At 56.2% G+C, this 20,777-nt stretch overlaps 6 protein-coding genes across 6 annotated transcripts; 3 read left to right on the top strand and 3 right to left on the bottom strand.

Annotated features, from left to right (window-relative positions):
* Positions 1-1,008: 1,008 nt before the first annotated feature.
* Positions 1,009-1,845, top strand: GLRG_06903 (short chain dehydrogenase; the record flags this gene model as incomplete). The annotated part of the gene is made up of 2 exons (XM_008097443.1): positions 1,009-1,070; positions 1,119-1,845. The coding sequence occupies 2 exons, from the start codon at positions 1,009-1,011 to the stop codon at positions 1,843-1,845; spliced, it is 789 nt and encodes a 262-aa protein (XP_008095634.1).
* Positions 1,846-2,729: 884 nt separating this feature from the next.
* Positions 2,730-3,532, top strand: GLRG_06902 (acetyltransferase; the record flags this gene model as incomplete). The annotated part of the gene is made up of 2 exons (XM_008097442.1): positions 2,730-3,162; positions 3,279-3,532. The coding sequence occupies 2 exons, from the start codon at positions 2,730-2,732 to the stop codon at positions 3,530-3,532; spliced, it is 687 nt and encodes a 228-aa protein (XP_008095633.1).
* A 126-nt stretch (positions 3,533-3,658) lies between these two features.
* Positions 3,659-5,199, bottom strand: GLRG_06901 (nonspecific lipid-transfer protein; the record flags this gene model as incomplete). Its single annotated transcript, XM_008097441.1, has 2 exons — positions 3,659-4,541; positions 4,697-5,199. The coding sequence occupies 2 exons, from the start codon at positions 5,197-5,199 to the stop codon at positions 3,659-3,661; spliced, it is 1,386 nt and encodes a 461-aa protein (XP_008095632.1).
* Positions 5,200-5,943: 744 nt separating this feature from the next.
* On the bottom strand, positions 5,944-6,665 carry GLRG_06900 (uncharacterized protein; the record flags this gene model as incomplete). The annotated part of the gene is made up of 2 exons (XM_008097440.1): positions 5,944-6,111; positions 6,273-6,665. 2 exons carry the CDS (start codon positions 6,663-6,665, stop codon positions 5,944-5,946), a joined length of 561 nt encoding a protein of 186 aa, XP_008095631.1.
* Positions 6,666-7,572: 907 nt separating this feature from the next.
* On the bottom strand, positions 7,573-10,119 carry GLRG_06899 (fungal specific transcription factor domain-containing protein; the record flags this gene model as incomplete). The annotated part of the gene is made up of 1 exon (XM_008097439.1): positions 7,573-10,119. One exon carries the CDS (start codon positions 10,117-10,119, stop codon positions 7,573-7,575), a length of 2,547 nt encoding a protein of 848 aa, XP_008095630.1.
* Positions 10,120-18,763: 8,644 nt separating this feature from the next.
* GLRG_06898 (BTB/POZ domain-containing protein) lies at positions 18,764-20,534 on the top strand (the record flags this gene model as incomplete). Its single annotated transcript, XM_008097438.1, has 3 exons — positions 18,764-18,941; positions 19,115-19,324; positions 19,387-20,534. 3 exons carry the CDS (start codon positions 18,764-18,766, stop codon positions 20,532-20,534), a joined length of 1,536 nt encoding a protein of 511 aa, XP_008095629.1.
* Positions 20,535-20,777: the final 243 nt, after the last annotated feature.

Here is a 20,777-nt window from a genome sequence, read left to right as displayed (position 1 = left end):
GCTGCCAGCTCCCTTACACATACCTAGTATATCGTACTTCGTACCTTGGGTGATGCTAGGTGTGTTTATTCAAATGTCGTTTGAGATGCCGATTTGTTCAGGGCTATCACAGACTACTACACTTTACCTAAAGGTTACGAGAGAGAGAGCGGACAGACACTGAAGATCTACAGCATCTCACAAGCAAACTTACCTGTTGTTGCCAAGTGTATGACTTTGGCCATTGGGCAGTTCCGGCAGCGTGATCATGGCTAGAACATCTACAATTGATCTTGTAATAATCCAGTCCCTACCAAACACCTTGCCAATATGAGCCGGATTACTTCCACCAATGGGGTGGTGCGGGCCCGGTAATTAAGTACTGAGCTGTCATCAACTCAAGGCGTCAAAAGACACATCTCATCATGTCGATTGTATGGGCAAGACCGAAGAAGCCAGATATCCCGTCAGCCTGAACCAATTGTCACAGCGTCTATGTATGTGTCAATACCAGTCTCCTTCAGCCATGTTGTTGTTCTTGACCTTGGTCGCTTGGTCCTATTGAACGAGGAGGGAAAAGACACAGCGTTTCCCTCCATCTTTCCACCAACTTTGTGTCCTCATTTTCCTCTTATACTAATCTCAGCTAACCGTCGATCCTTGAACAACCAAAACAAAAAAAAACACGTCGATCTGATTGCATCTTCCAGTCTCGAGTCTAAGTAGGTATTCCGAAGGCAGGCTTCATTGCGTACCTAGGTATATTCCATTATTTGGAGACTGCGGGGTAAAAGGTACACACACGGAGTGGGGCAGCATGTCGCGGGGCACGACCCGGGTTACAGTCGCCACCTCCCTTGAGAATTCATTCCGTCTATTACTTTGAATACTGCATATCAAGAGAGTCGCTCACTTAGTTATCGTGTGTGGTACCAAAAGAGAAAGAAGAAGAAAAACTCGGTCATCTGTTTGTGCAAAAGCGAAGAGATTTTGTCACCTTTTGGCACTATCAGGCATCATACCTTGAACATGGCTCCTGTGGACAACGAGATCAAGGGCAGATTGGCCTTGGTCACCGGTGCCTCTGGTGGGTGAGTAGAGGACGTCCTAATCTGGCTGTCTTTTGCTCATATGGTTAGCATTGGAGGAGGTTGTGCCAAGGAGCTCTTCGCCCACGGCGCTCGGCTAGCCCTCACGTGTTCATCCGACCGCACTTACAACAAGATCACAGAGCTTGCTTCGTTGTTGAAGAGCTCTGTCGAGGAAGACGTTAAGATAACTTGTCATATCGTAGACATGTCCTCCGCCAAAGCCATCGAGGAGCTCTTTGGCCAAATCAAAGCCGAACACGGCCAAACCCCCGACATTCTCGTCGCCAACGCCGGTACAGCGGGCTTCGGCAACAAAGCCAACCCCTATCTCGAGAACATCTCCCTCGAAGAGTTCGACTTCACCATCAACATCAACCTGCGGGCCTCCTTCCTTCTGTGCAAGCTGGCCATCCCGCACATGGCCGCCCAACACTGGGGCCGTGTCGTCTTCGTGTCGTCCATCTCCGCCATTGGCGGTGGCATTAACGGCTGCCACTACGCCGCCAGCAAAGCAGGCCTGACGGGCATGATGAGGAACCTGGCATCCAAGCACGCCAAGGACGGAATCACACTGAACGATGTCGCGCCGGCCATGATTGGTGACACGGGCATGATTCCTGACGAGAAACGTGTCGAGGGCACCCCCGGTGATGTGAAGAACATCCCTGTTGGGAGGCTTGGGACGCCACAGGAGTGTGCGAATGTTGTCATGATGCTGTGCAAAACCGGCTACTTGACGGGGCAGAGTATCTTGCTGAGCGGTGGTCTGAAATGAGAACTCAGTCTGCCAGCTGTCTTTTTCTTTTTCTTCTTTTCCCCCCTCCCCCTTCAAAGGACTCTTGAACTGAGGCGTAGACAAACCACTTCGCAGTCTAAGAACACTCCGCGAATTAACGGCAATTGGCGCCAAACCTAGATGTCCTTAAATTTATGAGAGAGTTTTGCGATAACAGTCTAAATATTGTGATGGGAAGTGGAACACCCCCCTCAATATTCCTTTGATCCTTCTGGATTGCAATTAGGACCCACACCTGCCATGTGACCTTTAGCGCCCGGCAATTCGTGCCGGACTGTTTTCATGACTTGCGCTCTGAATGTCTCAACTCACTTATCAGAGTTCAGGAGATTCCTCGCTGCAGACGCCGAATCGGGGTTGGTCTTTGGTTCAAGTCTCGATTTCCGAGCTTGGGGTATGAGAAATGTCTGCAGAGACGATGGCTCATCACGATAACAATGAATGAAGTTGAGTCACCCGAAACCACGTGATGAAAACTCTAAGCATATCTCTTCGGGAACAACCAGGTCATGGGTGATCCTTCCGTCATCACTTGCTTATCTAGCTTGTTTGAAGACACCATGGATCCAGGCTAGCGTCATGGTTCTGCATCAACACCTACTATATCCACGTGGCCTCCAGCTTTTACATCTTCTGAACACGTTTCACATTGACGTTTCGCTGTCTTGAAAAGCCCTATTTAAAAGAGGATTGGGTCGTACGTAAATACTGTAGAACGGGAGAAACACAAGCTCATCTCAGCCCGAGCTATTCTTGACATCAGATATACGAAGAGTTGCCTATTGCCCGTCATAGCAACAGCGTCACCGAGCCGAGTTCACCTAGACCTGGGTCAAACCCGGCTCGACCAAGCTTCATCAGCTATGACCGCCTATAGGATCGAGCCCTGTACGCTCGCCGACGTTCCGGCCCTGGCGCGTAACAACATGAGCGCCTTCTGGACGAACCAGAGTTGGTATCTCCTCTGGCCCAAGGGTACCAAGCTCGACTTTCTCATCGAGCAGGCCACTCAGCGCATACCCAACAATCTCGTCTGTAACCGCGAGACCCTGCGCCACCAAAAGGCGGTCGACCCGGAAACCGGGGTGCTTCTTGGTTACGCGCGCTGGAAGCTGCCGGCTGGGTACGAGGGGGCCGTCGAGTGGGAAGATTCGCAGATTGCAGACGTGAGCGAGGAGGAGAAGCGAGCGCTCAAGGAGCGGTCGGACGTGGCATGGTGGGAGCCGATCTCCATGAATGAGATTGACGACTGTTCACCGGAGAAGGAGCGCCTGCTGGCCAAGAAGCCATACATTTGTGAGTGATCCCCGTCAATGGTGTGCTGTGCTGGGCTGGGCTGGAATGGAAGTCACGATATCATATTTCGCTGCGCGGTGCTTGGAGCACAGAAGCTAATCGTCAAGGGGAAAAAGCCCTCGACTACCTTGCCGTTCATCCCGAGAACAAGGGCAAAGGGATTGCCACCGCGCTTGTTGAAACCGGCATAAGCCTGGCAGAGAAGACGGGCGTCGACATGTTGGTATTGGCCTTCGAAGCAGCGTTGAATATCTACAAGAAACTTGGCTTCAAGGAAATCCATCGCGGGTACCAGGACAATACCAAGTACGGGGGCGATGGCTACTGGGTGACGATACTGGAGTACAAGGTGAACAAAGCGAGCTCATGAGCAGGCGCCGCCAATGCATCACATGGACAGGTGAAGAAACGACGACTGGCAAGCGTCTGTGATGCAGCAAATAGTCAAACTCGGGTACCAAACTATACATGGCCCGACCGCTGCGTGTTGTACATGCTAAAACCGCGCCTCAACCTTCTCCTGCGTGTCCTGCAGCGCCCAGTCGCTCTTCTTCGTCCGGCTCCTGACGGCATCCGCCTGCTGCGCCGTGAAGCCCTTGGCCTCGACCGCCGGGTTGTACCCGAGCTTGTTGAGCCTACCCACGGTCGCCGAGTCGACCTTGGGCGCCTCCTTCCCGTCCGCCCGGCGGTAGACGGTGACGACGACGGCGCCGCCGAGGCCCAGGTTGTGCTGCAGCGCCGCCTTGGTGGCCGGAACAGCACGGTTGTTCGCCCAGCCGCGCAGGTGCCAGACCAGCTCGGCGCACTGCGCGATGCCGGTCGCGCCGAGCGGGTGGCCCTTGGAGATGAGCCCCCCGGAGGGGTTGACGACGTACCTGCCGCCGTAGGTGATGTCGCCGCTGCGGACCAGCTCGTGCGCCTTGCCCGGCCCGGCGAGGCCGAGGGCGTCCAGCACGATCATCTCGTTGGCGGAGAAGCAGTCGTGCAGCTCGACGACCTGGACGTCCTTGGGGGTGAGGCCGGCCTCGGCCATGGCGGTGCGGACGGCCACCTGCGTCATCTCGAAGCCCATGAGGTCGATGGCGGAGCGTGAGAAGAGCGAGGGCGCGTCGGTGGCGAGGCACTGGCCCGCGACGAGGACGGCCTGGTCCTTGAGGTGCGGCCGCTCGTCGAGGAAGGCCTGGGAGACGAGGACGGCGGCGGCGCCGCCATCGGACGTGGGGCAGCACTGCAGCTTGGTGAGGGGCGCGAAGATCTCGGGAGCCTGGAGGATCTGCTCGCGCGTGTAGACGTCCTGGAACTGGGAGTAGGGGTTCTTGGCGGAGTGGGCGTGGTTCACGCGGGCGATCTCGGCAAAGTCCTCGGCCTTGGCGCCGTACCTGCGTCTCGTGTGTTAGCGGACGGTGGTGTCTGTCTCTCTCTCTCTCTCTCTCTCTCTCTCTCTCTCTCTCTCTCTCTCTCTCTCTCTCTCTCTCTCTCTCTCTCTTCTTCCCCGGGCGAGAGCTCGGCGGGGGGGCAAGAGGTGCACACATACTTCTCCATGTACTCCCGCCCGGCGTTGCCAAACATCTGCGCGGCGCCGGGGGCGTTGGTGAACCCCCTGGTCTCGGCCATCATCTTGACGGTCGTCATGGTGGGGTTCTCGCGGTCGTTGAAGAAGCTCTGCAGCGACCCGGGCATCATCTTTTCGAAGCCGACGACGAGGACGCAGTCGGCGGCGCCGGACGAGATGAAGGTGCGGCCCATGGCGAGGCCGGTGGACCCCGTGGAGCAGTTGTTGTTGACGTTGTAGATGGGGATGCCCGTCATGCCGAACTGGTAGAAGACGCGCTGGCCGCAGGTGCTGTCGCCGTAGCAGTAGCAGGCGACGCCCTGTTCGACATCGTCGTAGTTGATCTGGGCGTCGAGCATGGCCTTCACGCCGGCCTCGAAGCCGAGCTCCGTGTAGTCAACCTTGCCGCGGGGCTTGATGAACTTGGTCATGCCGACGCCGAGCACGTAGCAGGGCGACTTTTCACGTTTCTGTCGGGGCGCCATGGTGTGTGTGTGTGTGTGTGTGTGTGTGTGTGCTGGCTTGATCTGATGAGTTAGTTAGTGATGTCTCGTAGTTGTTTGGCCAGCTTGAATACGGCTGTCTGCTTTCAGCGTCGACAAGCCAAATTGCTCTCGTATGAAGGATGAAAGAGAGTTGAGCCAGGTTAGCAGAGGAGGCAGAGCTTAGTGATCTATCTCACACGGCCAATTGTCGAGGCAAGGAAAAGTAAATATCGCTAGTTTTTGCCTTTCATGTGCTTTGCGGAAATAGCCAGTTGTAGTTGTCAACATTTCGCCTCCCCCTCCTCGCCTCCTCTCTTTGCCTCCTCCCCCTCCCCCCGGGACCCTGGGAAGAGCTTCCCCAGGTTTTCTCATCCTTGACCCTCCCCGCCGTTCGCGCTATACAGAATCAGGGTCAAAAACTGCCCATAATCAAATCAGCGCTAGCTCGGTGCTCTAGGGGAGGAGGCCCGGGACGCTGTCTGAGCCCGTCACCCTGTTTCACCGCATTGCAGAGTCTCCAAAAAAAAAAACCCCCAACCAACCGAGGCTCCTGGCCGCCATAACGACGAGCTTGACTCAAGCCTTCCCCGGTGATCATGGCCAATCACAGAGCTTGCCGAGGTAAGAAACCGACCTTCAGTCGCAGGGGTGGAAGGGATGGCCCCATTCGGTAACCATCTCGTCGACCTTTTCGTCATGAGATGATAACTCTCGTTAATAAAGTATCTTTCTCCTCGTCTCTTCTCAGCGCCTCCCGCCATAAGCCAGTGCCGCCCGCCCCGCGTCGAACGGTGCCTGCGTCCCCGCCAACACCTCGCCGCCGTCAGCTCCCTGCGGCGCCTGCAGGAAGACGCCTTTGTGGTTCCCCACGCTGACAGGGAACCGGTAGTCCTTGTCCACTGGCACGCGGAGCTGCGCCGAGGGCACGGCGTTCGTCAGCGCCGCGAGCCCGACAAAGTTGGGTTCCACGTCCCGGCGCAACGTAGGTGCTCCGTACGCGGGAGTGGATCCCATTGGCGCCGACGAGCAGACCCACCCTTCGCCACCGCCCGTCCCGGAACTCAAACTCCCACCCCGGCCTCGTCCTCCTCGTCGTTCTTGTAGTAGACGTAGTCGAAGCTGTAGGCCTTGGAGAGGAGGGGCTCATAGAGGCCCAAGGAGTCGAGGATGCGTAGAGCGTTGCGGCAGAGCATCATGCCGCCACCGGCGTGGTAGGGGGATGGGGGCACTTTGCTGCGGAACTCGTAGATCGTGGCGGGGATGGACTGTGCTGCGGGCAAGAGGGTAAGGGCCATGCCCGCGATGCCGCCGCCGACGATGGTCACGTCGTCTTGGGCGGTGCACCATGGTTGGCGTGTCTGGATGAGGGGAAGATGGAACAAGTGTGATGTCAAGAAGCTGTGCTTACTCTCCTCTGTGAAGATGGGGCCCAACACCGAGGAGCTATTTCCGCTCTCCGTACCCATTCATCTCCAAACCTTCATCCCCGAATATGCGAAACACGTCGACACGCCCGTGAGGGACGATCAAGGGTCGGGGGTGGATTGGTTCTCGGTGCAAGCTGGCTATGCTCGCCGGAGGCAAGTCGTTGCCAGTCAATGTGTGTGGTATGGCGATGATGGCAGCGGAGCAGGTTGGATGCCGACGATCAGACGCGGCGGAGTGTGTGTGGCTGGGTCCATGGCGGACGTAGGCGAGAAGGAGGATATGGAACTGCAAGGCTCCCGTCATCGCCAGCTAAAACCGGTTCTGTGCCATCGGAACGAGTTTGACCAAAAATCCACCATGTCAGCGTGGCAGCTCGAGAAGAGGAAGAACAGCCACCGGTTCCCTGGTGTCTCGTGTGTAGCAATAATAAGCATGCTTGGTTAAAGCCAAGCCATGCCCTTCTTTTGATTCCTCCCCTGCTTATTGGTATCGTTGTAATATATTCACATGTCTTCTTTGCATATGCCGCTCGCTTTTGCATCTTCCCCCTCCCGTTGTCTCCTGCGCCGATACATCCCGCAAAGAAAAAGCTGTCGACCCCCCGGATCGCTTTCCAATGCTTACCGGACTCTGGGTGCACATGCACAACTCCGGAAATAAACCTTTGCCTTGAATTGGCAGGCTAGTCGCGTCAGTTTCCTCGTGACTGGTCGAGGCTCCCCGGCATGGACAAAATTGAAGAACATCATGGACCATGGATCATGTATGTTTCAAACCCCGTTTGTTACTCCAAGCAATCATGATTCGTGGTACCAGACGGCATTTGGGTTTATGCGTGTCACCGGATCAAAACATTCAAGACATCTTATCTCCAACCCCGCACATTATGTAGTCGAGGGGCCTCTGCGTATCGGATTCCAGAAGTCCAGATCCCAGTCCGCGTAATCATCCGGAGTCTGCCGACCATGCATCAGCCCAGTTCCATCCGTCCCACAGAACCCAGCCGCCGTGGTCACTTACCCCAGCTGCTGACGCATTCTCATGAAACGTGAATGGCGCTCTCGCCTGCATGTAAGAATCTATCGAATCGGCTGGATTCTGCAGGGACATCTTCTCGGGGTTCGTGTTGGTCGAGGCTTTGCATGCGTCAAGGACACTCTGCAATCTAAGCCGGATGCTGTGCAACTTCTGCTCCTGGTTCGCTGTTTGCACAGAAGACAGTACGACAGCAAGCGCAACGATGTCCTTGAGATCGTTGCCGCCGACATTGCGGACGAGCAGGTCGAGTGTCTTCTCAACCGTCTTGATTAGGCGTGACGGCGACCAGAGCGCAAACGTCTCGGTGCTGAAGGCTACGCCCTCGTCCTGAGGATCCGGAGACATGGCCACGGTCGAGGCTATGCCCAGTGTGTTGCCGGTGACGTGCGATTCGGTGGCAGCCTTGATGTAGAAGCACACGCTGAAGGCCGCCTGCAAAATGTCCCTCTTCAGCACCATGTGGTACATGTCGCTGACGTCTTGGAAATGGGCGAGCAACGGGTCGAGTTCGTCGAGATACCGCATTATGACCATGGAGGATCGCAAGTATGCCCTCGATACCTGTGATGGCGCGTCCGGCAGCCCCAGGGCGAACGGTCGATAGAGGGCCAGCAACGGCCGTCGCACGTGCATATCGAGGATTACTCTGGACCTCCACTGTCTGCTCTTCTCCACTTCGTTCAATATGCCATGGCGGGGGAACAGATAGTTGATGTCTTCCAAGAACCGATCCAGCTTCGCCCCGACTTCGATGATTTCGCTGTAGTCCCGGATGGAATCGACGCGGTTGATCAAGTGCGCAACCTGCATCCGAACGCCGAGCGTCATGGCGGCATACACCTGCATTTGGTTGTCTGTAAGCTGGTCGAGCGGCTTGCTTGGCGGTAGTTCCTTCATGTCAACATAGAGATCGCTGTCATCGAGGTTTCGGGGCGGCCTGCACGTAAAGTCTCCATCGCGCACAAGACAGGGGAGGTTGCAGGCTAGGGACAGGTGCAAATCCATGTCCAGAATCGTAAACCACAGCCTTCTTCGAAGCTCGCCAAAGAATACCGGCACCCTGGGTTCGAATTCGGACGGATCTCGGTGCAAGCCCATGGTCATGGCCATGCGCACGATATACCCCAGCTGTGTCCACGAATCTTGCTGCCGCGGGGTCGTCATTCGCTGCGCGTGTACCAGCAGGATCTCGGTCTGCAACGTCGTCAAGTCAACCAACTGCTTGCCCCTGAGTCCGTCCAGCCACGACCTGACGAGCGCGCATGCCGTTGGGATGTGCACGCCTTCGACGCGTTCATGGCCGAGCCCCTTGGATTTCGTCTCAAACCTCGACCCGATGGATAGGACCGCCAGAAGCTGTGGGAGAAAGGTGTCCCCCGGTAGCTTGCCTTCCCAGAACAGTTCGTGCTGTTCCTTGAACGTGGGCACGTGAATCATTCGGTAGATGGTTTCGGATGTATCAATGTAAGAGGCCAGTAGCCTGTCGCATACCGCCTTCTTCGGAAGAATATCCTGCATACGCTTCTGGACCGGGACTACAGAGTCGGCAAAGACAGAGATTGGGGACAGGGACTTGCGGTACTCTTCCTGGAATCGCTTGTGGAGTATCTGCAGGCCATACATGATGTCTCTGATACCGTCAATTTTGGACTGGTTTGCCATGAAGTCCTTGGCGTCATCAAACTGGGAGGGATGGGTTAGGAGTGCTATTCGAAGGCATTCGGGTTCCGGAAGAGTTACCAGGTTCAGCAAGACACGCACGCTGTTTTGGCCAAAGAAGCGTGTCCGTAGGGCGCCTCTCTTAACAGTCAGTCCTCGTATCGTTTCTGCCGGCAGCGGCAAACGCTGACCAGTTCCACTGAACTCAGTGACTGCGGGACTCCGGATCATGAGCTGCTTCTCCAAGCGGTCCAACCGGGACGTCAATTCCTCCAGAGCCGAAGGCGCGACCGACTCCCCATTGCGCAGGGGCGCAAGTGAGGGGTCGGCTGGCTGTGGTCCCGAGGGCGTCGTTGAAGGTAGGCAATTTCTCTTTGGGGGTCGCTGCAGATCACCCATCTCGGCATCGGAGCCGTCTGACAGCACTGACGAGTCCGGTTCGGCAGCATACTTGCAGTTGCGGTGCGACTTCTGACACTGAGAGCACGGCAGATTGCGATCACATCTCAACTTCCGCTTGCGGCATTCGGTACACGACTTGACGGGACGCGGCCTTTTGACGCTGCGCGATGCCGATGCCGCCGCCGCCGCCGCCGCCGCTGCTGCTGCTGCTGCCGCGGCGGCGGAGCCCGTTGGTCCGCCAACAGCAGGTGGTACAGGGGTCTGCGCAGATGTCTCGTACGGAGCAGCGCTGGGAATCGGGCCCATAGGTGCAACAGCGGCCAGGTTGGCGTTCGGATGGAGCGTGGTGGTGACTGTGCCCATGTCGGGGGCAGAAGAAGCCGTGGTGGCCATTTTTAGCCCCAAGTTACAAAATTTCCTGGAAGCCTCCGTTCGGAACCGGGTTTGGGTGTTTGTGGTAGCGTGGCGGGTGGCGGGCGACGGGCGACCAGACGAAGCGAAGAGCACACACAGTACGATAACGCGCAGCGAGCACGCCCGGCGGCGGGAACGGCAGTAGCTAGCTTGCTCCGAGGACCAAAGTCCGAGAGGCCAAGAGTGCGAGTAGCAGACTGCTTCTGGCGGTAGCAAGATCAACAGCTGCTGCTGCTGCTACTGCAGATCGGCGAAGTGGGCAACGGCGTGCTCATCGAAGGTCCTGCGCACAGCCTGAGTCGCCTCTGTTCTGGTTCGCGGTGCGTGATCTTGACTCTGACTGGTGCCGAGTGGTTTGCGGACCATACATAGTGTGACTACGGGCGAGGGGCAAACGAGGGCGTGAGCGTAGCGCAGGCGAGATGGAGAGTTGAAGGCAACAACGGAGAAAGCTACACAAGCGATGATCTGTTGCTGAGGTTCGAGATATGACTTGGCAGTAATAGTAATAGTAGTAGTAGCAGTAGTAGTAGCAGTAGTAGTAGTAGTAGTAGTAGTAGTAGTAGTAGTAGTAGTAGTAGTAGTAGTAATAGTAGTAGTAGCAGCAATGTGGTGGTGTTAATGATGGTGATTGTAGTGGTAATATCAGCCGTCACCGAGCTCGTAACAGACGCGGCCAGGGAAAGGCCGTCTGGCAGATGGATCTCCGAGGTGGCGGTGCTCGAAAAGTGGCCTCGGTAGCGTTGTCGATTAACAAGACGAAGGCCCAGAGAAGATGGGGAACAATAAGTGAGGAAGGACAAGGCGGACAGGAGGGAAGAAAGGGGAAGATGAACTAAAGGGGGAAAAGAGAGCAAATTGCTAGTTGCAATGACCCAAACTTCCTCGGGGCTTTGGGTGCGTGGTCCAGTGCCTGCCTCGTCCAAGGCCAGGTAAGGTACGGACGACGGAGAAAAGACGGCAAGGCAAGAGAGGCGGGATCCGTATCTGGGCTGGCAACCGTCGAGGTAGAGTGAGACTGGCGCGTCTCTGTGACTCTCCCGGCTGGTGGCTGCTGGTTGTTACTGTTACTGTTGCTGCACGCTGGACTGCTGCCGGTGGATTTCCTTGATCCCAGGCTTGCCAGGCTATATGTGGTCTTGCAGCTTATTTTGCCCAGCCCAAGATGGAGGTGAGGTCCTGTTCTTTGGCTGGCTCTTGTTCTACTCATGAGGAAGTATAGAAGTCTGGGAGCTGGGGTTGAGATGAGGTGAGCCGAGTCGATTGAGTGGGTTGAGATGTTCAGGATACCCCCGCGGACAAGGAAAAAAAAAGCGTCGAATGTGCAGGGAACACGGTGCCCTGGTCAGATTTGGCCTGGCCTGGCCTGGTTCGCCGTGGACGGGACGGGAAGTTTGGAAGGTTGAGGCAAGGAAGGCCAGACAAAAAGAAGGACGAGGTGGTGTGTTTAGTGATGGATTGGTGATCCCACCCCCTCCCGCCCGCCCCCCCTTCCCCGGTGGTTGTTCCAGGCCGGTTCAGATTGGAGGTGAGTGGCCGGGGCCGGGTTGGTAGGGGACGGAGGGAAAGGAAGGGGGGAGGGGGGCAAGGTGAGATGGTGAAGGGCGATGGAGAGAGGGTACGGCTATCAAACGGAGGGTGGGTGTGGATGGCGTGGCAACGTGCTTGTATGTATCCGCAAGAAGGAGAAGCAGGAGGAGAAGCAGGAGGAGAAGCAGGAGGAGAAGAAGAAGGAGAAGAAGAAGGAGGAGAATAAGGAGAAGAATAAGGAGGAGAATAGGAAAAGAATAAGGAGAAGAATAAGGAGAATAAGGAGAATAAGGAGAATAAGGAGAAGAAGGAGAAGAAGAATAAAAAGAGCGTTGAGCGTGACAGAGAGAGATCGAGACACAGAGAGATCGAGACATGGAGAGATCGAGACATGGGAAGCTGTACACAGAGGGGCCGAGAAACGCCAGGCCGGAAAGTGATGGCTAGGCCTCTGTGCCTCTCTCTCCAACTTCCCAAGACTCGGTCTCCGAAGCACACACTCACTGCCTGACCTGCCTGCCTCCTGAACTCGGCGAGACCCCGCTACCCCGTCCGTGGCCTTTCACACCATACTCGATAGGTAGTATATGCACAATGCTAGCTGGTGCACCACCACCGGAAACCTGGACAGGGGGCGCGATATTGCGATCGAGCACGGAACACAGAACAAGAGACTGCGGGCGTATTCAAGGTGACTCTTGGTTGGGTCGAAACAGCGGTCGATCGTACCTTGGAGCGCCATCAATGCAGCGCAAATTCGAATACGCGCCCAGAAAGACGCCGCGACAACGGACAAGGAAGGAGGAGCCCGCCCTCTGGCTCGCTCTAGTTCGGACGGCGAGGAGCGAAACACTTTGGGAAGAGCATCGAATGATAATTCTCCGTCCAGAGTGTGTTCGTACGCAGTATCCGTAGGCAGCGCACAAGCGTGCGTCCCGTCCCCAGTTGTGGTATCCGCAGTGTACGAATACAGCAAGGTGGCGGACGGACAGCTGGGGCCACAACCTGGGACAGGCTGGGCAGAAAAACAATGTTCGTGAGCAGAAAAAGAAAAAGAGGGCAGTTGGGGCACAACAAGTTCGACGACAGCCACCGAGGGAGGGCTAGGACAGGCCAAAGCCGAGTTGGCCGTGCGCAACGTATCCTCACCAGGTCGGTACAGGGGTACAGGGCTACGTACGCCAAAGGCCAGGAGACAGGACGCCGGTCCGAAGGGACACTGCTGCTGTGCTGCTGCTGCTGCTGCGAGAGAGAGAGAGATCGGCGTGCTGGGTGCTCTCGCCACCTCTACGGTACCTCTTGGTGGCTGTATTGTACGTTAGATACGGAGTAGTTCAGGTAGCCTAGTGCATCGGTAGGGCGGCGGCACGAGCAGGCCTTGCAGACCCCGAGGCTTCTTCCCTCTCATCTTCATGCTTCTTGTTCGAGAGACCAGAGAGAGGAGAGACAAGGCACGACGCCGCTGGAGAACCACGGAGACTTTCTCCAAGGAACCCTTGTGAGAAGCCTACTACCGGTACGCAGTATGTCTTTGGCTCCATATAAGTCAAGTGTAGGTAGGGTAGCGCGAGATGCCAACATGTAACGCGCTTGCACGGTCGGTTGGTATTCCATGTCTTTTTTTTTTTTTTTTTTTTTTTTTTTTTTGCCGTTCCCTTCCTTGATCTCGAGTCGACTGGCCCTTGACTTACCCACTTGACACTTGGGCCTTCGCTTAGTAGCGCCTGGGTAGGATCCGGAAAATTCCTTCGTTGCTTTTCCTTCGGGGAATCCTGTATCTTGATGTTACTACCTTCGGCTTACTCGTATACCTATTATTCCAAGAGTAATGTGCCTGCCGGTGGATGAGAACCGAGCTTGGGCGTATACCCCTATAATGCTATAATGCTCGTGTGTATATGCATGTGTATGTGTGTGTGTGCGCGCGTGCGTGCGTGCGTAGTCATGGTTGGGGCTTGCTCGAGACATCCTGACGTTGAGAGGTACTTGGACAATGCTAAAGGCAACTGTAGATGTGGTACGGCGCTGCAAAGAAGTGGATAGTCAAACTGACAAGTATGTACCTGTATATGTGGTGTCGAATAATCCGACACACACACACACACACACCCTTCGTCTTCCTTCGTAGATGGCGGTATGATCGGCGCGTATCCAGCATGATGCCAAAATCCGAGCTAATTAGAGACACCTCTATCCGTAGACAAAGCTCCGATGTCAACTGGTACTTTGTTGCCTCGAGGCAGTCAACTGTAAGACGACATGATTGTCGTCAGGACAACTCGTCATCCCTCACCCCAACAAGAATTGTTTGTGTAACCAGCGGCTTCACACGTACCCGGCGGAAGGGAAAGGGCACCCCTCCCTCCACCCTCCCCTTGGCAAGCCCGCCCACCTCAGTTTCCGCTAGACGAAGAAGCTATGCCGCCCCCCCTTCCAAAGTTACAGATGTGACATGTGGAGGATGGCTAAGATGAGGTGCTACATAAGGGTGGCATACCTCGCGGTGGGCCTACGGTACGTGTATACTGCGTAGCGCAGGCGGAAACCCCACCGCCGCTGAAAGGCATCCATCTGTGTGGCCGGCTCACCGCGACCGTTTCCACCGATACCAGACTAAAATAGACGACCATGAGCCTGGTAATGTCGCCCGGGTTGACACCATGTCTGAAGCATCTTCATTTCAATGCTATCCCCCTTCAACTCATTACACGAGCGTCAGAGGGGCCCCCCCCCCCCCCCCCCCAATGGCCCAGGTCTCACAATGCGCTCAGGATCGTACCAACAACAACCCGCCCGTCGACTCGGGTCTCCATCATTTGTTTGGTTGAACCGCCCCCTTGGAAGCCTCCCCCTTGCGTCCGTATTTGCGTCGTCTGGCAATGCGTTAACTTTGACATGGCTCGCTCTGTGATCTATCAGTAAGTGCGCCTACCATGACATGGTGCGTGGGTCGGCATCAGTATGCATGCATGTGCTGCTCTGCATCTGAGAAAATCCGATTGCGGCAAGCGAGCGTAGGTCCAAAGTCAACCCAATAATAGCCAGGCGTGCGTATGGTACCTATGGTGACGGTGTGCTCAGAGGGGGGGGTGTGGTAGGTAACGTAACGATATGAGGGTGAGTCGATGGCGTGTCATGCCCTTCGGCCTTTGCGCTGATCATTTCAGGCCACGGAGTCCGGTCCGAAACCCACATCTGCTTTGTAGTCCATCTCCTCATTTCTCCTTTCCATTGTCTTCTGCACCGAGGTCTTCCTTCTCACCTCTGTACGTACATGGAATCATCGTCCTTCAGCTCTCTTCTGTAGAGACGGGTAAATGTTAGTCACAGATACATACCTAGGTACTCCGTACCATTTCCACATCCCCTCCTTCACACCAACTCCCCTACCCTCCCTGTCCGAGAGTATATGGCGCACGGCACTTACTGTTAATCGTTGACAGGTCCAACCCTGGATGCGACGCACCTCGGATCGTGACATGATCCTCACCTAAGCAACTCAAAGTGAGCTGCGTGCGAGACTAGTCGTCGCCTCGCCGCACCGCACGTTTGGTCGCTAAGCCTTTCCGTGGAAACATTGCGAGCGCTTCAGGACTAGGTCCTGTGCCGGGCCATCTCACGCACTGATGTTCGTGCCTAGTGCCGGGCTCCTATGCGTCTGTTCTTCCAACCCCCAAGCCAAGCCTCTCTCTCTTTTTGTCTTTGCTTCATCCGTCCTTGACCGGGGGTCGGCGTGCATGTTCCAGACAGATTCATCCTTCGCGTCTAGTTTCTGCGCAGGTGGGGGTGGGGTTGGGTTAGTGGGAAAGTTCGATCGTTTCCCTTTCCTTGTCTTCTCTCACCCTTGCGAGATACCTAGATCGAGGGGCCGAATAAAACCAGTGCTCGTTGATGAATAAGCAGAAATGTTGAAAAGCGACCGCGAGGGTATACGACGAGCCTGGTCATACTGCGCGATATATCGCGTGCGAAAGACACGATGGTTTGGACGCCAAGTGCTCTTCTCGTCCGATTTCCTGCCTTTGTGGTACGTGTGCCTCGAGGTACTTTGCGATGAATCAACTCTGCGGTTCACTGCCACGAGTCTGTTTCCATATAGCTTTTGCGAGAGGATCGCGCGTCCACAGGCTCCAAAATTGTCTGCCCCGTGATACAGGCTGTGCATGCCGGCAAAGCCTGAAAGCCAATTTCCATCTCGCCTGTTGTTTTCTTCTTCTTCTTTGCTGAAATGACGCTCCTCATTCCGCTCCGGCCCAAGGCCCCAAGCTAGGGTTCGAGGTATCTTGACCGGCTGTTCTCCGAAACCACCGCCAGTGCTGCAGTAGGATGGATACCTGGATCTGGGGGACGCGTTTCACTTAGAAGACTGGCAGGGGAAATAAGGTGTGTCGGTTCCGCGTATTAGCAGCTCTCCGTTAAGACAGGAAAGACGGGATACGAGAATGAACCAGTGCTCGATCTGGACCGACAATCGAGATTTCCCAAACTTCCCAACGTGCGTGCCAGTGTCCGGCGCCCCCAAGACGCAATATCACCAATTGTCAAAGACTAGACGAGTCTGACGTGCGTGTCTCGTTCCTCTGTGGATTCATCATTGCCGAATCGGCCCGAACTGTCTCTTTCGCCTCACGGACGGATAGGCGATTTTGCTTCGCCGTTGCCTCCCAGCATAGGTATTGAGTCGGCCGGCTGGAAGCGAGGGACGTGTGCCGTTAATGAGGAGGCATCCTTGCCATGCACGCGGGGAGGACGGCAAGGCCAGGGCCCTGAAACCGGCGGCACAGTAGTCGGGCGCAGCACGACATCGGGTCGCAATAAAGTAAGCCCCCACGAGGGTCGCTCCTCGAATTCAGTGTCTGCGACCGGTTTAGGGGCCCGTCTCGTAATGGGCAGTTCGTTACGTCGGCTCCGAGCAAACCTTGGCTAGGAAGAGGGCGCAGGTACTGACGTTGACGCGTACCGAAACCCGGGACGAATACCAAACTCCAAACCGAGCGTGTTCGGGTTCGCAGAGTGTATCCTATCCCTCTGCAGCGTACGTCCGAGACAAGGAGATGATATGTTTCCAGAATACGGCTTTGGGCCAATGAAGAGTGTCCGGGCTGTCTACCGCACGTCTGTCTCTGGAACTAGGTGGGCGTAATGCGCCTCGCTCCGAAACTCGGCCGACTGGCTGCGATGGGCATGCCGAGGTGCTGTTTAGGAGTTGATGCGCTGACATTAGGTTCCGTTTGACGTCAAAGACACTCATGATCCACCCCCTCTTGGTCTTTCCCCGCGAGCAGTTCGTGCCGATGCGAGAGCAAGTAGCGGCACATTCTTCCTCGGTTCGTTTGAACTCTAAGCGACGAGAAAATAGACTGCGCAGGCGCGACATGGAGGCCCTTCGGCACGCTCAAGATTGGCTGGAGTATCATATCACGTAAGGCGATCAGCCGTGGTATCAGACATGTGGCAGTCATAACCGGTCGACACGGGTTGGAAGGTTTGCTGCCGCGAAATTCTGGGTTTTTGGTGAATAAACTCGATAGCATTAGCGAAGCGTTGTCATTTTCGACCCAACATTGCCGAGAAGGAGGGAAACCTTGTGGGTTGTTCGCGCTGGTGATCTGGTAAGTAGACTGAAGAAACATTTGGTTGGCGAGGGCAGGTTACCTTTGAAGCAAAGTGTGTCAGACGGTGGGGGAGGAAGCACAGGCTCAGAGCATCGATATATGCCATCGTAGTGTTGCAGCGTGACGACATTCCGGAAAGCAACAGCGAAGACGAGGCAAGTTTGTTCTTTGTTGCTAGCTCTTGCATACGGCCATGGTGCCCTATGTCGATTGCATCCATCGCCGGATAGGTAGGCATCCTTGCATGCATTCCGCCAACACCCATGCGTGCTGTGGGTGTCAGAGCGGGAAGGATCAATCTCTGGACTTGGAGGAGTCTGTGGTATATGAAACGAAGCGAAGCCCACAGCAATGTTTACCTACCTAGTTTTCGTATGGCTGACCGGTCTCTTCTTTTTGATTGTCTGGTGTATCCGTAAAGCTCGGGGAATACGAAGGCACCACCACCCTTAGTACCTGCCTAGGTACCTTACTTACCCTAGGTACCTAGGTACTGTACGGAGTACTAGGTAAGCAGACAGGCAGAAAGGAGCTGAGCCAATAGCTTCTCGCTTAGCTATAGCGCCAGTGCCGTTCACTGAACACAGCGAGCCTAGCGCCGCGGGAGCCCCGAAGTGCCCAGCGATGACCGAGCGCGGAGACGCCCCCCCCCCCTCGGCGCACAGCCTTGGTCGGCAATAATAGCCTCCAATGCACAGAGTATTTGGAGTAATTTGTTAGACCAAAGTACCGTTGCATACAATTCTCGCCGACGTGGTACATGCATGAGCAGGAGCTCGTTCACTCACCTCACTCCTTCGTTTTCGTACTGCCCAATTGCTTGCGAGCCACGTTGTCCCCCAGTCCCAAAATGCCTGCCATATATTCCTACACCCAAAGCAGAGACGCCCAGGCCAAGTTGCGCTTGTGGTGCGTATAAGCCTCCAACCACATGACATTTAAAAATAAAAATAAAATAAGAGAATAAAAACACTGCCCCAAAATAGAAGAGAGGAAAGGAAAAAGAAAGGAAAGGAAAAAGAAGAAAAGAAAAAACCCCATCTTCATCGAACCCGGCCGATGCCTCGCGCAGCCGTCGCAAAGCTGAACCAGCGAATCGTAGAGCTACGTTGGCGCCTTATCAACTCAAGACTACCTACCTACCTACTACTTACTCTCCATCACGACCGAGGGACGGACAAGGGCATCCGAGAGAAACACACTCTCCTTGTTTTTCCAACGGCCTAGGCAGTACCGGAAAATAGGCATTCTTATCTTAGGTACCCAAGTTACGCCGCCATCGTCGTCGGATGCTGCTCATGCCTGTCTGTGACCTACGCCTGCGACAACGCGCCCTCGGGTGACCGACCAGGCTCCTCCTAAGCGTTTACCCGAATTAGATATTGTCTCAGCCTCGCACGTATGCCATCAGACTCTACTCGTCCAGCAGCCGCATCACCATCACCCAGCCTCGAGTCGTCGTCGCCACCGCTACCGACATGTCGGCCGCCCCCGCCAATAACAATGCGAATCCCAAGCCGCCGTCGAGCAGTTCGGCGTTACGCGACGAGGCTCAAGTCGTCAAGATCCCCCACATTCTCCCACACGAGCGCGTCTTCCCCATCCAGATAGGCAATGAGCTTTTCAAGCTTTCAGGCGCCTCTATCTCGTCCGATGGTGCGTTCGCTATCCTTACCTGATCCTCTCGACTCTTGGCCGATGATGCATCGACATTTGCCATGCCCTACCACGTCCTGCCGCCCGCGCAGGATGCTGCCGCCTGTTCGCCTTTGGTCTTGACGGCATGCGACCATTATGTTTGCTGGCCTGCTGAGCTAACTCCTCGCCAGCACCGTCCTACTTCTCCCAATACTTCTACTGCCAGGTCAAGAAGGCACACGAAACGGGCGAGGACCTCTCCAATGCCATACGCACCCTCTACATCGACCGCGACCCCCAGACCTTCGCCGACATTTCCCTCCACCTCCAAGGGTACCATGTCAAGCCACGGGACGGCACGCACTTTGTGCGCCTCTTCGCCGATGCCCAGTTCTACAGCTGTACTCCCACCGATCCCCATTTTCTGCCATTCTTGCCCGACCCGGGCTAACACCTGTGGCAGTACCCAAGTTGATATCCCAACTCTACGAAGAGTCCATCTTTATATCCATTGGCCACCGCGAGTTCCAAATACCCCGCGACATCTTCACCGACCCCGGCAACTCTCCCAACTTCTTCTCCCTCGGCTTCGCCGTCTTCTTCTCCAACCCCGAAGACCTATTCCCCGGCCTTGACCGCGAGGGTCTCCTCCGCCCGCCGTCCATCCTACCCCCGTCCGTCCCAAACCGCTCCGCCGAAACGTTTGCCGAAATCCTGCACCTCCTGCGAGGATACCCCGTCACCATTCGTGGTGAGACGCACCGCGCCGAGCTGCTGCGGGACTGCCGGTACTTCAACTTCAAGGGCCTGGAGCAGAAGCTCATACCACACCACATCAGCTATAACCAGAGCCGCCGCCGCGAGGAAATAGTCCTCCGCTTGGAAGACATCCTGAAGAGCGGCATAAGCGTGGCAGCCGATGTCTCGGCCTCCCCGGGCGACCATCTTTCAGGCTGGGTCAACTATGCGCGTCCCTACGTTGACGACCGCGCGGCGGAGCTCGTCCTCGAAGTTGGCGGCGAGAGCACCCGCATCCACTTCCAGTCCGGCTCCGCTCGCGCCGAGTTCTTCAGGGACACCCGCGCTCGCATCGCACGCCTGTTTGAAGTCGTGGCCACGAAGCTGAACCTCCCGCCCACCACCCAGCCCCTAGGCCTCCTAATGGCCTCGGGCGGAGCCGGCAGCCAGCCCCCAACGCCTGGGCACACGCCCTTGAGCGAGGACCTCGTCCGCGTGTCCATCGACGCCGACACGTCCGTCACGTTGGACGGCAAGCCGTATGTCTTGGAGGCCGACGACCTTCACCCCGCAAACCAACCCATGTCCGCAGCCTCCAGCACTGCCGGCGGGCTCGAATCCCCCACAGCGCCATCTTCTTTTCAGCCGAACTCACGCAAGCGGAGGCGGATCGACTCGCTCGGGTACGTGGCCGCCGGGCAAGCAGCGCTCGCGGCCGACGAGTGGGTTGTGCGGACGGGCCAGTGGAGGCTCAAGATCCAGGGGTCACGAGGCGGCAAAAGCTCTGTCGAGGTCGTGCTCGTAGCCGTCAAGCTCGACGCATACAGCTCGGAAAATGCCAGGAATGCGGCCCGGGGTTTCCTCAAGGGATGAGACGTGAGGCGAACCTATTCGCCCGACACGCCTACCCCGGGCCCCTTCTGCATGACTTGACAAGCAGTCTCGAGGCCGATCGGGGGGGGGGAACCGACACGAAAGACAGGAGCGGGGCAGTCGCCAGCCCTCTACACTGCATGATGTTACGACTCGCTGTTGCTGTTGCTGTTGATGATGCATATACCAATACCACACATAGTTGAAAGGAAAAGGGGGGAACGAGGCCGACATGCTCCGGTG

Source organism: Colletotrichum graminicola (genome assembly GCF_000149035.1).
Source record: "Colletotrichum graminicola M1.001 genomic scaffold supercont1.26, whole genome shotgun sequence".
Classification (NCBI taxonomy): domain Eukaryota; kingdom Fungi; phylum Ascomycota; class Sordariomycetes; order Glomerellales; family Glomerellaceae; genus Colletotrichum; species Colletotrichum graminicola.
Note: the sequence above shows the minus strand (reverse complement) of the source record. Positions and strands in the feature narration are given on the sequence as shown.